The 16,574-nt window shown below is 32.7% G+C and overlaps 1 protein-coding gene and 1 non-coding gene across 2 annotated transcripts in view; both read right to left on the bottom strand.

The window, feature by feature from the left end:
* Positions 1–607: 607 nt before the first annotated feature.
* Positions 608–726, bottom strand: LOC111642861 (5S ribosomal RNA). Its single transcript, XR_002759600.2, has one exon. It is a non-coding gene; the product is annotated as a 5S ribosomal RNA (ribosomal RNA).
* An 11,025-nt stretch (positions 727–11,751) lies between these two features.
* The window catches only part of hh (hedgehog signaling protein), an 86,429-nt gene continuing 81,606 nt past the window's right edge, over positions 11,752–16,574 (bottom strand). The window contains exons 5-6 of the mRNA XM_089590671.1: positions 13,697–13,958; positions 11,752–12,944 (exon numbers count right to left, since the gene is read on the bottom strand). Coding sequence (XP_089446797.1) covers positions 12,181–12,944; positions 13,697–13,958 — 1,026 coding nt within the window. The 3' untranslated portion in view covers positions 11,752–12,180. The remainder of the gene's footprint in view (positions 12,945–13,696; positions 13,959–16,574) is intronic.

The following is a 16,574-nucleotide window of genomic DNA, read 5'->3' as shown; positions in this document are numbered from 1 at the left end:
TATTATCCTTTTTTCCCCTAGGCCTGACTGGGTTGTAATTAAAATTGTTAAAGTTACGTATCTGGATTCAAAAAAGAATAAAACAAGGAAGAAACTTCATTAGCTATATTTTTGGATTACAAACCATGTTATTTTTTATACACTAAAAAAAAAAAATCACCTATTATTAGAATTTGCAGGTAAATAAAATAAATAATGTCAATCAATATACTCAAAATACATTAATTTTTAATAATATTTTATTGCCTAATATTTATAAATTTATCATTTGCCTACAAAATTTAAAAATTTTTTTTTTTTTAATTGGAAAAAGATACACTAAGGGTACAAAGCATGTATGAGTAATGATAAGCGTAAGCACAGTCGCCCTGAAAAACAAAAAAACCAATGAGCTAGTAAAACTATCATACGAGTTAAAAAAATTTTCGTGGAATTTTTTATATAATTAGTACTTAATTTGAACCGCTATGATTGATAAGATCTTAATTTTAATCAATAATTTTTTTTTTTTCTTTCTGGTAATAGGAATAACAACATGTTGGTAAATAGAGTATTAAGAATTTAGAAAAGCGTAAGAGCTCCAACGGAGAATGTCCAAAAAGAAAGATGCCAACAGCACGCGGGGTCCCCAAGCGGTCACCCATCCAAGTACTAACCGCGCCCAACGCTGCTTCACTTCGGTGATCAGACGAGAACCGGTGCTTTCAGCGTGGTATGGACGTTGGCGAGCACCTGTCATAAAAATTTACCCTTTAATGGAACTATCATAGGTTTTCTCCGTAATCGTTACCATCAAGTAATTTTAGGTTGCGCTCTACGTTACCGTCTGATCGGTAAGCCGACTACCTTGAATTAACTCGCACGTACTGGGTGTTTCTGGAATCGTTACCAGCAAGTAATAGTAGGTTGCGTCCTACGTTACAATCAGGTCGGTAAGTCAACTACCTTGAATTAACTGGCTCTTTGTTCCGTAATCTAGCCAGTTAAAATATCAGACGACAATAAACAGCAAAACAATCTTTTTTTTTGTTTTTGACTTTCGCGTCGTTTGCTATTTTTACTTACGAGATTACGGAATAGAGTGCCTGTAAGTTTAAAGTAGTTGACTTACCGACCTGATGATAACGTAGAGCACAACTTAAAACTACTTGCTAGTGACGATTGCGGAAAACACTCCAATCATACTTTATTTTACTCTACAAAGCTACTGTAGAAAATAAATTAGTATCTATAGATCTTACCATTGGTTAATAAGATTGGTCGTCATCATAAGAGTAATGATAAATTTTTTTTTCACACAATTGTTCCTATGACGTAGATCGAGTTTTATTTATCTAATCGCATTGACACGAATCGTGGATTTAAGAACGTTACGTAGTAAATTTTTTTTTTTTTTTTTTTTTTTTTTTTTTTTTTTTTTTTCTTTGGTGGGCAACTATACTACTAATACTTTGAATACAAAGAATAAGCATGGCAAAATACTTTCCTTATGTGTAATTTGTAATGAGATTTCTTCCGATTAATATTTTAATCTATGAAAAGGGTTATAATATGTGTTAAAACTTTGCATGATTACTCCTTGAATAGTTTGTTTGCCAGTCGGGTAGTTTTGATGACATTTTTTATCGTTATTATTATTACATCGTAGTTTTTAATGACATTTTAGCAGTCTTTCTATCAAACCCCATGACTATAATGGTTCATCATGTTATTTTTTAATATTCAATATTGTGAAGCATCTTTAAAAAAATACGAGTGGATTCAGAATAATTTTAATATTACTATTCTCAAATAAAATAAGATTCTGTTATTATTTTATATAAGTAGGCAACGTCCTTAACTATCATTCACGTGTTGAGTTAGTGCATCTGTTAAACTATAAAAATAATTTATTTTTAATTTTTGATCCTTCATCTTTAATGAATTATTTAATACATTGATTTAGAAGAATTTATAGTTTTTAAATTATTTTTATGATTGATTGATATATTCCTTTATGAATAACTTCAATTTTTATCAATATCATAATTTTAAACAATGATTTAAAAATATTATTAAATAAAAAATTTAGTCATGAAAACTTAATAATTCTAATAAGATTATTCTTAATCCTTTAGTTAAATCATTTTATTGCTGGTCATTAATGAATGACTTTGATTCGTTTAATTAGTTCCTCATTAAATTTAATTTTGTTAATTTTAATATTGATAAAACAAAGATTATTGATCACTTGAAAATTGAGTGTTTCTATAATTCAAGCTCATGTTTTTTTAGTTTTAAGAGTTTTATACAAAAGAGAATTAAATTATGGAAAAAATATTTTTCAAACATCTTTTAAAGACGATATTAAACCCTAAACCACTTTAATAACGTTTAGAATTTTTAATTAATGAATCAGTTATGTTTCTTGATTATATTTTATAGGATTTAAATTAATTTTTTTACTTTAATTTTATCAATTATTATTTCTTATCAATAATCACGAGATGTAGATCGAGAAAAATTACATCAAGGTTTCCATACATTCAAAGTTTCAATAGGATTAAAGTTAGAAATAATTTCGTTTATTATTTTTGAAATTTTCGTTTTCAAATTTTTTGATGGTATTTTTATAAATTTTTATCTCCAATAATAAAAATAAGAGAAATATGACCTTTCAAAAATATTATAATAGTTAATCCTCATAAAATTCCTCTTTAAAGTCCTGTGATTTTAATATCTTCAAGAATTTAAATTCCATGATGTCATCATTTATTAACAATATAAATTTTAAACAAATAAAATTAATACTTATTATTACAACTTTTTTAGGATTATTTCTCTCTTTTCTTCAATTAAAAAAGTATTTATCAACTTTTTCATTTTTAGAGATTCAGAATATGATGCAGTTTTTTTATATCAACAGATTTTTATGAAATTCATCTATAAGTACGAACAATTTTTTTAATAACTAATTATTTTTGATTACACATAACAAATTTTTCAAGTATTTATCTTTTTGGATTTGAAGCTGCAACTTGATATTGCCATTTTTTTATGTAGTTTCATTATTTTTCATAAATTTCTGTGCATTTTTATCTAATTAATTTAATTTACATATTATAATTGAGTGTATTTAATTTTTTAATTAAAAAGTTTAAAGTTTAATGTGAAAAACTGTAAAAAATTTTTCATTTTCCACTTTCATGAGAATAATTTTTATTATAATATTGTTATTCAACTTTATTGTATTTAAAAACGAAAAAAAAATTTCTAGATTTAAATGTGGATTTGATTTAGTTTCATGAAATCGACTTCAATTTTCTCCACAATTTTATTTAATATTAATTATTTTTAAAATATTTGATATTTAAATTGCGATTATTTTACCATTTTCATTTATTTCTTTTTCAATTATTGTTATCTAGTTTTATGAGCTAATTTTATTTTTTCTATTTTAATTTGAGCGTTACACAATAAGTGAATGGAAGGAGCTTTATTTTGATTTAAATAAAAAAATGACTCTAATAATGTAGAATTTAATTTCGACTTAAATTTTTTGATAAAATTTTATTTATTTAATAATTCATTAAAAATATTAAATTTCATATTCAAAATAATTACATTAAAAAATAGTTTGGGTTTGAAAGACATACATTATTTAATATTCACGTAATGAGTTAGGAATTGAAATATTCTAACATTTTGTACATAAAATAATATAAATTATTTCCATAAATCTCAAATATTTAAATCTTGAATACAACTTTATATAAAAATAATATTGAAATAAAAGTTATCAATAAATTTACAGTTTCTTAGCTTAAGTTAGCTTCATTATTTATTGGAAGTTTAATTTTTAATAAAATTTTTAGCAATAATGTGCTGTACCTCTTATTTTAGTTAAAATTAATAGTGAAATTAATTTATTAATAATTGAAAATGTTAATCTATGAATATAATCCTTCACTCAGGCTCTCTATTGAATTTTTAGTGTTATTTTTCTATTTCTATGATTATTTTTTCTAATTTTCTAAAAAATGTTCTGAGTCATCTTTTTTTTTCATATGATTAGTAATAAAATTACATAAATTATGATTGATCATGTCAATTTATTTTTCTAATTAAATAAAAATGAATTAATTTATAATTTAAGCATTTAATTTACACCAATTTTTATTTTCTTTCTTATTTATAATTAGTTTGAATTTCTTTAATAAAGAAATACCTCTATTTTTGATAGATATTAAAAATTTTATTTATAATATTGTACCTTCTTTTCATTTATGATGTATTACAATAAATAAATATTGAACTTGCATTTTTTAAATTTAAATTCTTCATTATAAAAATTCATTCTATTGATAATTTTGTTTAACTATAATTAAAAATTTTATTTTTTAATAATTATCATTGATTTAATTTGAATTCCTTTAATAAGAATTAATAGATATTCATCAAAAGTTATTATATTTTTTTTTTAAATTATTTTAGTAGTTCAAATTTTATTTTAAATATTTTTAATTAAAAAAACTTTAGTTAGATTTTTTTATTTTACAAATGAACATATATACATACATACATATATTTTTTAAATTTTAATTACACTTGTAAAATAAGAATAAAATTTTGTCAATTAACATTTTATTTTTTATTATTAATAGTTTTATCATAATCAATAATCTCTCTGATCATTTTCCCGACGCACCTTCTTACCAATCTCTTTCCTACGTGACAAGGAAAAAGATTGGTAAGAAGGTGCGTCGCGAAAATGATCAGTACTTATATCCGTAAATGCTTTTATTCAGAATACCACATTTATAAAGCAACGTCGCGCGTGTGTTTCCTATTTAGGCTCGTTGTATCCTCCCGTAATTATCGCCCGGTGTCTTGATTTGATAAAAATTAACTGCCGTGATTTCAGGCTCACTAGGCTTTACATTACCTTGTTTCCCTCTCTTCGGTACCCTCTTGCTAAGGTAGCCTCGCTGTTACCAGAGAGAATAAGTATGATATACCTTGCATATCGTATGTAACATTGAATATTTGTAAACAATTATTTTGAAATAACATCAATTTACTTATTAATTTTTTACTACTCAGATCACTATTGATTTTACATTTTTATAGACGAATTATTAATTGTTTCTCCGTGATATATTCATATTTAATGAATTTTAATTTCAGATTTATCAATTCTGAATTTTATAATATAAATAATTTAAATTTTATGTTTATATTAATATCAATATTGATTTTTATTTATGAAATTATTTAAAATTTTCAAATTCATTCAAGTAATATTTTTTATCAACAAAATTATTAAGATAAAATTTAATTATACAAATTATTTTATTTTTACCCATTATTGTCATAAAGATCACAAATCTTTCGACCAGAACCTGGCCTTAACGTTCCTTGTCGCCTGATATTCAATGTAAAAAAATTGCTCGTATATCTTGTAAGGAATATATAATTTAGTTTCTAGCCTTTTTATTTTATATATTTTTTGATTATTTAATTAATGAATAAAAAAATTTATTAGTTTATTAAATGAGATAAATAATAAATAGTTTAATTTAAATTGAATTTTCTAATTATCATAAATAAAAATTTATTTTTAATAAATTTTATATTAATTATAAAATATACTAATTAAACAATTTTTTTAAATCTAGTTTAAAAAAATTATTTAAAATAATATATATGTAAGTATCAGTTTATTAATAATAAAATATTTATTAATTCAGAATACATTTATAATTAACTATGCAACTTCAAAAAATTTAAAATAATACCAAATCATCTATTTATTTTGAAAAAATATTTAGTATAAAATATTTTTGATACATAAATTTTTTTAATATTTTAAATTAATTATAAATCATAATTTATTTGTATATTAATATTTACATAAATAATAAAAAAATGCGTGTCACTTTGACTCACAGCCTTTATTCTCTATTATTCTCTAATAATGCTTGGTATTGCGAACAATATTAGGTCCATCTCTAGGATGGGCGTACAAAAAAAAAATTCTACTACAAAATAATGGTCAAAAATGAGAAGTTTTTCGTGACTTTACTTGTATCTGTCCAACAATTTGTGCAATTACAACAATAGTAAAGATGATTTTTTTTCGTTTAGTCGGACGTATTTTTTTTTATGCAACTTTACATTAATAGTAGGTTGTTTTTAGTGATTTTATATGTATATGTACCGGCTTGCAGGCATATTAATTAAAATATTTATATAATAAATTTAGAAAGAAATTGCTATTTATTTGTTGTAACGAAACGAGATTTAGCGCAAATCAGAAAGATGACAATCGTCAAGAATGGCGATAGTTAAAAACGTTGTTAATAAAGGGTATTAACATTTTCTTTACTAATTTTTTTTTTCTATATTTCAGAGATTTTGCTACATACTTTTTTCAATTTGAAATAGTGAACATTTTACTATATGGGAAAGTAAACTAGATTTTCACTGACAAAACAGTCAAAATTGAGAATTGTTTATTTACGTCCAATTGTCATGAACTTCAAATTTTAATATATATCAGTAATTCAATGTACGATCTTAACGTGATTATAGATAATTGTGCATCCTATAGTCTAAATTTGAACCAGTGAAAAGTATACAATTTTTTCAAAAAAGCGCATATACACTGTTAAATAGTGAATATACACTATTTAAACTGTAAAACAGCCGATTTAACTATTTTAACGTTGTATACTTATAACTTATTATTGGAACTAGTGAATATTTACTGTGAAATAGTCGATTTCACTGCAAAATAGTGAATATTCAACCAAGTCAACGTTCCACTATTTAAAATAGTTAGTAAAGTTATTGTTGGAATTACTCGAAATAATGTTTATAGGACGACAATTCCCTTCATTTGAGTTAAGATAGTACATTGGATTACTGATACATGATACGATTTAAAATCGATAATGATTGGACGCAAGCAAAGGAAGCAAACGATTCTCAAATTTTACTATTTTGCCAGTGAAAATCTTGTTCACTTTCCCAATCACAAATACCCAAATAGTATATATATTATTTCGGGTAATTCCAACAATAAGTTTTCTAACTAACTTAAATAGTCCGTTAACTTGGTTGAACTGGTAAATATTTTCTAATTTGCAGTAAATTCCACTATTTCACAGTTAATATTTACTAGTTTCAATAAGCATTAAACTTAAAAATTGTGGATTTGCCTGTTTCACTGTTTAAGTAGTTTATATTCACTATTTTACAGTGAATATACACTATTGTGAAAGAGTTGTATACGTAGCACAGTTTTAAATTTAGAGAGTAGGGCCTACCTATCGCCTTCTTACTATTTTCGATCAGATGGTATCTGTACTGCTCTACAGTTGGATGAGAAACTAACTAGCCAGCGGTCGAAACGAAGATTTAATTACTAGAGCAATATTCGATACCGAGATTCAAGTATCTTTCATTATCTTGTGGTAGAAGTGTCGTAGCTTATAGTAACTTTTGAATGTAAACGCATCTACCTACGTCTTTTACGAACAACTAGCTTGTAGGTAAAAAAAAAAATTTTTTTATACTGTTTCGTACTTGTGTGAAAAATAAACCAACGTTTGTTTAGAAAAATCGGCAAAAAAGTTTGACTATTCTAGCTAGAAATTACGTCTTGCGCTTTCAGTTGACAAAAAATGTCTGAACCCAAGAAAGTCACAAAACAAAAAGAGCAAAATAGACACGTTTCCGTGGTGAAACGTCTATGTTTAAACTGATCGAACTCGACGTAGCTTCCCTTGCTGTGCTACACAGCGGAAAGTGAGAAATGCATGCCTGTAGTAGCAACCACATCCATATGCTTCGAGCCGGTCGTCACAAAATCCCTTATGTTTCGTAATCTATAAAAAAGTGTCTTGAAATAAATAACAACACATGTAAACGGTGACATTTTTGTAACAAGACTTGTAACAAGAAAAAAAATAATAATTATTACTTCTCATAATGATAAAATGAAATAAATTTTATTGTACAAAATTTGGTTTGGATCTTAATTTTTTGCACAAGGTTAATGACATTTATATCCATAAGGAAATTAATCGGTAATTTCAGTATTTTTTAGATACTCAGATGAATGTTCTCGAGAAATAGTATGCTTTCGGTAAACATTAAATGAGTACCTAAGAATTTTAGGGTATATACGTGATGAGGAGTAGGAAAAATAGTATGGATTTAATTATTTAAAACTCATTTGTATATTCAAATGTGGCGAATTTAATTGTTTCTAATATATACATATACATAATTTATAAATTCTCTTGTTCTACGTACAGATAATAATACTATCTATGATAAAATAATAATTGTTGTTCATAGTACTACACACCAGTACCAATTACGGCATATTATACGTATTGCTTACGAATAATATTCTAACTTGACGTAAGTGTTTGCATTTGGTTGAAAAAATTACAAAATTTTCATTTCTATTAAAATATACCTTAAGCGCATGGAGTTGTTTGACAGCGAAGTTATAAACAATGTGGTAGAATAGGCAAAAGAGTAATTTCTGTTTTTCTATTAATTGATAGCAAGTACACAGGTTCATGAAATAAAATCCACTGACCTTCAAAATACGATCTACCGTATCAGCAAAATGATGTTTTTTTTATTGTTTTCAGTAAAGTAGTACTTAACTCAAAAACACTCTAAACCACTTATACTTTGGCTTCGAGTTGTATCTACGACTGTAAATAGTTTAAAATAAAAATGTTAATTGTGATCCATAAATATTATTGAATAGGAGTTAATTTTGATGCCAAAATTTTTAAGTTACCATCAATGTCTTGAATAAATATTTAAACTTAACAATGGATAATATCTTGAAAGCAAGTTATCAGAAGGAAATCGATATCCAAGATCGAGATTTACAACACTTTTCAATTAACTATCCCCTTATTGAAAATAACGGGTATAATGAGTCAAGCACAAAAAAGTCCGAGTTTGTCTTCATTTACAATTTATAAATGAAGAAAATTCAATGTAAAATTTTAACTCTTTCAACCCCGCATACTTGCTTGAGAAACATTTTTTTTACCGTGGACAATTAAATTTCCGAATGAAGATGAATTCACGTACCAAAGAGACAAAAAGTTAGAGGTAAATTACAATAATAACGATCACCGGTAGTTATAACAATGAACATTACATCAACACCCGGCTGCAGTCGACTGTTTTTATCAAAACTAAATGCATATGTGCATGCGTATATAAATCGTGTATACTGTATATATATAATCGATATGTACAAAAGTCAGGGCTCGAGCTGTCGCGCATTCGATCGTCCAGCCCAACTCGAGCCACCCGCGCCGCTGAAAAAAATAGTAATACATGATAAGGAAATAATATAATTAATTATTGCGTCCATCCGACACTGGCTATCGGCTTGTGTCGTTTAAATACAATCGGCTACTCACTGTTCGCGTAAAAACAGTCGCGCTTAAATGAAGCGTTTCGAGGACGCTGATCTACCACAAACAAGTTCATTTCTATATTAACGTATGTGTCAGTGCTTTATTAAGATTTTCTTGAATTTTCGACTTGTTAGCGCTACATGGTGTACGAGCATGATTATACTAAAATAACTAAATGAAACAAATGAAATGACATTGCAAAACTAGTGATTGTTTTCTGTGTTTTTTAGTTTAAAATGATGATACAAAATTAATCTTTCTGATTGTGAAATAACTAAGTATGATGTAAATGATGAAAACAAATCCGCATTCTAGCTTACGTTTCTGTACATAGTCGCGTTCAAAACTATTCCCGAGAGACTATTTAAAAGCTGCACCATCCGTTAGTTAAAGCTTGTATTAGTTAACATTAGCTCTTTATTTCCTGATTTTTGTAATAAAAGTTCTGAATGAACATCGATCTTGAATGCATGAAAATAAAAATATCATGTCTATTCCCACCAATATTCGCAAAAACTTATGTAACGTACTCTAGCGTGGATGTAAGCCAACTGGCTAAAAAACTGAAGCAACGTTATGTAAACATTTAATTTGTGATGACGGTAAAAATATAATTTCATGAATGTAATTTTCCAAGACATACAGACAGAATTATTTGCAACATCATTGTAAAACTCTAGATCTGTTATCTGGATGAATTGTTTTATCAATGTCCTCATTCATTGATAAAATGTAATTGTAAGAACTGATATCCAGAAAACTGCAAGATGCTATCAGCGAAACACAGTTCCGCCATTTGATCAATACTTACTTAAACTAATGGATGGTACTATGGTACAACTGTCGGAATCACGATGCACGGTGTATGAAAAGACATGTGTTCCGAAGGATAACCTCTATTGGGCCAAGTTGTGTAACATCAAACTATCACATATATATACACTATCATTTCAAATATATGTAGATTTTCCTCTTCCATACTATAATGTAATCTGGTAGTGAGTTTGGTACTGTTATATTTATGCTACACAATAACTACACAGTACGTACAGAAGTTATCCTTCGAACCACCTGTATATTCTCATACCGTGGTCAGAATAGACCTTGAAAATTACTGACAGAAAATACGGTATCTTGTCTTATAACCATCTTAAATACATTACAGTACAGCTTTGGACGCTAATGTTTACGGTAACTTAACTTAGTTTATAAACGTTCATTCATTGTTATCTATTATTTTATTTTTATCCAATCAATGAAACAAATTTTAGACTACGTACAAAAATACATTGAAACACTTTCTTGTCATTTCATTTATTTCAGTGGTTATCTCAGTTCCGAGTTCAACTGCTACGCGACTCTATACGTACTTAGAAGGCGAATGAATTTTTGTTACAGTTTGCTTTATCCACGTTTTTTTTTTTTTTTTTTTTTTTTTTAATGCACCACCTAAGCGCGTACTATCCTTACGAGCATGGCAAAAAAAAACGCAAGACACATTACAAGAAATTAAAGACTGTATGGTACAGAGTAGGAGTTTATTCCTACCGATTTTCAACTAGTGAGGCGTCTTAACTCATACTCGTGTTTATCTTGCAAATAAAAATTGTTAAAATTACTATCATGATTACATTATTGTTATTATTATCAATCTTATTACATTATCGGCCACACGAACGCAACGTGATCGATAAACGCTTAGTCAACAAGCCTTTTGAAACGCGTACGCGATGAACTAAACCTACAGCTCTTCCGTACTTGGGAGCCACCTTTTTTTTAATTTAAACTTAGTTCGATGTTGAATAAATAATTGCTTAAATAATAATATTAAATTACATAAATTAATTAATAAGTAATGAAAAGGCTTGGTCAACTAGTCGCTTGGATTCGATTATAAATATCGACAGTTCGGTATAAAAGCACTGGGGAATGTCGTTGATTCAATCGGCTTGTCAGCCGCCAATCGATCGATTGGACGGACGATGATTCCGCTGAGAGTAAAGATAAAAATAAATACCTACTGTACATATACATGACGAAGAAACTTTTTTGCGCGACAATTCGATATGATACACATTTAATATATATACGTATGTAGATGATATATTAAATATATACTATGCTTGCAGATATCGACGATTAAGAGTCGGCAAAAGTCAATAAAATCTAGGCTAACAATAGTCAGACTCAATGTCAAGTCAAAAATGGTTTCTGGCCATCATGACCTATTTTAAAAAATATATATTTATATATAAATATGTATATATATATATATATATATATATATATATATATATGTATGTATATCTTTACGCTATTTTACATTATACAATAATACAATACATGCCCATGTAGTGCACATACACGAGCCACTAGATACCTGCGGGGTTACGCCATACAGATTCAAAAATATTCTTCCACCCCTCGTACAATCGACGTTTGGTACAAAATCAACGCGTCATCATACACATACAACCAATACACTGTGCGACGCGGTAAAGCAACATCGTGCCTATCGTATGATCCGCAAATAAATACACTGCCACTTGGATGCTTTGCACAATGAGTGCAAAAAGAGCTAAAGATGCCGCGATTGTCGTACAGAGACACGAATCGAGAGAAACGGGGAAGGTGACTTGTCGCGAAAAGCACTGGCCAGGAATAATGCATGGTACAACTTGAGTGTACTGTCACAGTATCTATTATATATGTACAGCTTACGACCTCGAGTGGCACTTCACTGGTAGAACCAGCTCTGGGGCAGAATGGTCGCCAAGTAGCACAGAAACGAGGCGTACCAATGCAAGCCCTCGCTCGCCACCTTCGTCGTCGTCGTCGTCGTCGTCGTCGTCGAACTCCTCGTTTCCGTCGTCGTCGGTGCATCGCTCGCTACGCTCGAGACCAGGTCGTGCAAGACCTGGGCCAGTTTCCCGATGCTCGACTCCACCATCGCCAGCAGCCTGTACGGCATGAAGGCGTAGTGCGCGAGGCTGTCGCTCTTCGACACCGCGTAGCAGGAGGCGACGACGTCGTTCACGAGAAGCGTGCCCTCGTAGGTGAGCGGCGCGAAAGCGCCTTCCTCGACGATCAGCTCGACCTCGAGGACCTCCTCCCAGCGGAGCGCCAGTCTGGCGGCGCTGCTGCTAAAGCTCGCGTCGATCTCGTTGCTGTCGAGCTCGTGCCTGACCAGCAGCCGATCCCCGGGCACAACGCTGGCGGCGAACGCGGGCTCCTTGCCCTCGAGGGGCACCAGGTGCTGCGGGGTCAGTTTGAGCACGTGGCCGGAGGTCGTCGTCAGGCGCATGTATTGTCGGCGGGCGTCCGGTTGTCGGTCGATGAACGCGATCACCTCGCTGTAGACGACCTCGCCGCTCGAGCGGTCCAGCGCGGCTACTTTGTCGCCCAGTCGTACTTCGTCCAATCGGCGCGTCCTGCCGTCCGAGGTGCGCACGAAACTCGAGCCTGGGAAGCAGCCTCCTGACTTGCCGGCCGACGACGATTCTGCAAGAACGAAGAATTTCACGGTCAGTTTTTCGTTTTGGTGATTGGTGTATCTTTTCACCCGTGCCAGGAGTTGGAGACCCGACTCAGTTTTGGAGCCTTGTACGGGGTTCTAAGTGATTTGATCATGTTACAACAATCAACGAATTTTTATTTTTATCAGAAATTCAATGTAACTCGTGGGCGTGAGTTTTTTTGTGGTCAAAAATAAGGAATTGGAAATGTATTTCTAGCGATAGGTACTTTACGACTCCCAAGAGTCCCAAGACGCCCATCAAATTTGATTAAAAAAAATATGTCATTACTGATTCGAGTTGAAACTATCATTCTTGATTGCTTGGCAGCGGTAGTTTAATGAAATTTTTTCCATTATCACGCATGGGTTGTGTCTTTCACTTTAGAGGTTATGTGGGTTAATTTGATTAAAAGAAATTAAGGTAAAACCAAGGTAAACTGAAAGATTCACAAGGCGCGTGCGTGGGATTCCCGAGTGTTCCTTGAACTATTTGACTCTGTGGAGTATCAAATCATTGCAAACAAAATGTAAAAGGTGTATTCCGCTAAATGTCGTATACATTCCCAGTACTGAAAAACAAGTAGCTCCAAAAACCTAACCTCTTTAGACTTTTACTCCTTATAATTTTCTCGATTTTGCATTGGTGTTTAGTGCGTTTTTGTTAAGAACCCAATACAGAAGAAAAAAAAAAAAAAGTTAACGTACAAAAAAATTCATGAAAAGTACATAAACTCACCTGACTTGACGGAACAGTGTATATGCGACCTGGACTCATAGTAGACCCAGTCGAAACCAGCCTCGACGGCCAGCCGGGCGAGCATGCCGTACTTGGCGCGATCGCGGTCGCTTGTCGTTACGTCTACGGCCCGGCCCTCGTAGTGCAGCGAATCCGTCGCGTGCTTGCCCTCCTCGTCCCAGCCTTCCGTCACCCGCAGCTTGACTCCTGGCCACTGATTCATCACCGAGATCGCCAGCGTGTTCAGCTTTTCCTTGCACCTCTGAAAATCAATCAAACAGTTGGAATTAAAAATTGGATTCACTCCAGATACCTGACAAGTACAAGAGTGGGTCATATATATCATATTCTTGGGTTTTAATATTATTAGTTTATCTTTATCCTAATAACCGTAATGAAAATACTTGTACATGGTTGTTAATTATGTTCACGTATATTCGTTAACCTATTCGTACATACATTACATCTTTGCACTGTAAGCTGCACGTGTTGTACAGTATGTATTCAACAACTTGCAACTTAACTCTTAAAATCTAAATTAATGAATCAACGCGTAAAACAAAGGAAAAATTGTCACTTTTTGCAATACTTTACGAATCTATGAATTGAATCAATGGAGGACCTACACGTGTGTCCTGTAGATTTGAAATTTGATGCACTAGCCTCGAAAGACGCGCGATGCGCCACAAAGGTTAGTTTGACATATAATCTTACAACTAACTTCATTCAGCACATTTTATAAAATCTCAGGTTTAATTCGATATAGTAGAACCTTCAATTCGATACTAATCGCTATCTCCCTTTTATAATAGGATGAAAACTATGAATTCTGACATTCACATCCATATACATGGTCCTGCGAATTGTACAACCTATAGGTACAATCAAGAAAGTGCTAAGGATTCGAGAACGATAGAGCATCTATAGTGTTCCATTTGCTACAGCGAAGCCTAAGTCACACTGAAAAAATCGTAATATCGATCTTACGGAGGCACAGACATACGCTACATTGATCACAGAGTTGTGTCCGTGGGGTATATAAATTTTGGTTGTTCGTAGGAATTGATAAATGACGTTTATAATCACACAATATACAGACGAGAGCTCAATCGCAAAGACACCGGATGCCACAGGGTCATCTTCCGCCTTTCCTCCTTGGGGACATTCATCTTCCTCTTTCGCTCTGCATTGCCCTTGTCCTTGACGGCCACTTGGGAATCTCAGGTGACTTTCTCCACCGTAGGGCAGTGCTTTATACAACATACTCGCATTGGGGTAAACCACCAAGAGACGTGCGAGAGCGAGTGTCCCCGAGCTAGTGCTCCGGTGTATACAATTCCATCCCTTTGTCGGATATATTAGTAATGGTTTACGTTTGTCACTGTTCAGTTACTCGCTTCCACCGCATTTTCTTTTTCTTATTCTGTGTGCTTTTCGCGCAGGGATCGTCCGTCCAGAAGAATATACTTCTAGAAAAGTCCCTTTCCAGCTTGCTCACCCGAAACGACAGTTTGGAATTGTAAACGTTCGATTGTAAAAACGTTACGCGCACATACCTCTTCCTACTGCAGAGTAGAGGAATCGGGGGCTCCCAGAGGCTGGATCGGGGGCTCAATTATCAATCAGCCGTGATGTTTCCAAAAGTGTGGAATTCAACGAGGTAAAGAGAACGAATTTATATTTTTCTCAACTCGCACGTAGGTATACGACACAAGTTAGACAATACCTTGACATTTATAGTCGAAGCGTACAATGGATAATGGTACACGGGGTGGTTTGCAAATAGACTCGCTCGACAAAAGCCATTAGTCAGGCAGGAGGCGGTCAGTGGTAAAGGATGAGACCCAAATGGAAGTCTCGAGCAGGAAAGGAAAGGGGGGGGAAGGGAAAACAAAATAAATGGAAAGCAGCACCGACAATTCGAACAAACGGGGGCGTAAGGCCAAAGAGAGTGAAAAAAGAGGGGGAGGATCGTTGTCTATTTTGCGCGAGCGGGAGACAAGTTGGGCCGACCACACTCGCACACAATACACGCTACAATGGACGAGGAGCGGTAACAAGCTCTTCTTCGAAAGTCAAAACAGCGTGCGCCCCATTGAGCCGAACGGAGAAAAAAGGCACCGCCACGCGTTCTCGTTTTTCTCTCATCCCCCGTAACCCCGGCCGGCTGGACTTCTAACCTCAATTTATTGTGCTTCCTGCAACACGAGAGATACGTATAGGGCCAATGACACAATTCGAGATTCGAGGAGCGAGGGTACGGTAGACCCCCCTCCCCAGCAAGTAAGAGACGCAAAACCCCGAAAGGATTTCCGAAAGGACAAGGGTCCTCGACGAGGATTTACCTATGTGCAGAGAACTTTTGCGCGCGAGCGAGTGACGCAGCGTAAACTTGAATACACACGCTCTAACTGTATACATACGAATGGGATATAAAAAACGAGGCCTGCAGTGTAGTTGTGCAGAACTTTCGGACTTTGGTTGTCGTTTATATCTTGGGAAAGAAAATAAAAAGAAAGAAGAAAAATAAAAAAAATAAAAAAACAACAAAAAAAACAAATAAACCGAGAGCCTCTCGCTTTCCACAGGGGCGGAAAATCCCTTGACTTTAGCCGCAGCCAGCGGTGCCCTTTAGTTCGATACCTTGTTCATAGGAATGTGGACCAAGGACCAAAAAAAAGGAAGGAGGGGGGGGCAGAAAAAAGGTAGCAGCAGGGGCGGATCCGGACTCGATCGCATCGGGGATTACTCTTGAGGATAATCTCGCGGGCGGGTATTCACGGATTTTCGAAACGCCAAACACTTACCCGGGCCCCCCCGGGGAATCAGATGCGTGCCAGTATAGCTGCAATGCAGTCATTGTCGCGTGCTCCTCGCA

Source organism: Copidosoma floridanum, unplaced genomic scaffold (assembly GCF_036245765.1).
Source record: "Copidosoma floridanum isolate Cflo_tuat_1 unplaced genomic scaffold, Cflo_Japanese_pri ptg000013l, whole genome shotgun sequence".
In the NCBI taxonomy this organism is placed as follows: Eukaryota; Metazoa; Arthropoda; class Insecta; order Hymenoptera; family Encyrtidae; genus Copidosoma; species Copidosoma floridanum.
The sequence above is the reverse complement of the archived record's forward strand: the minus strand, read 5'-3'. Positions and strand labels throughout refer to the sequence as shown.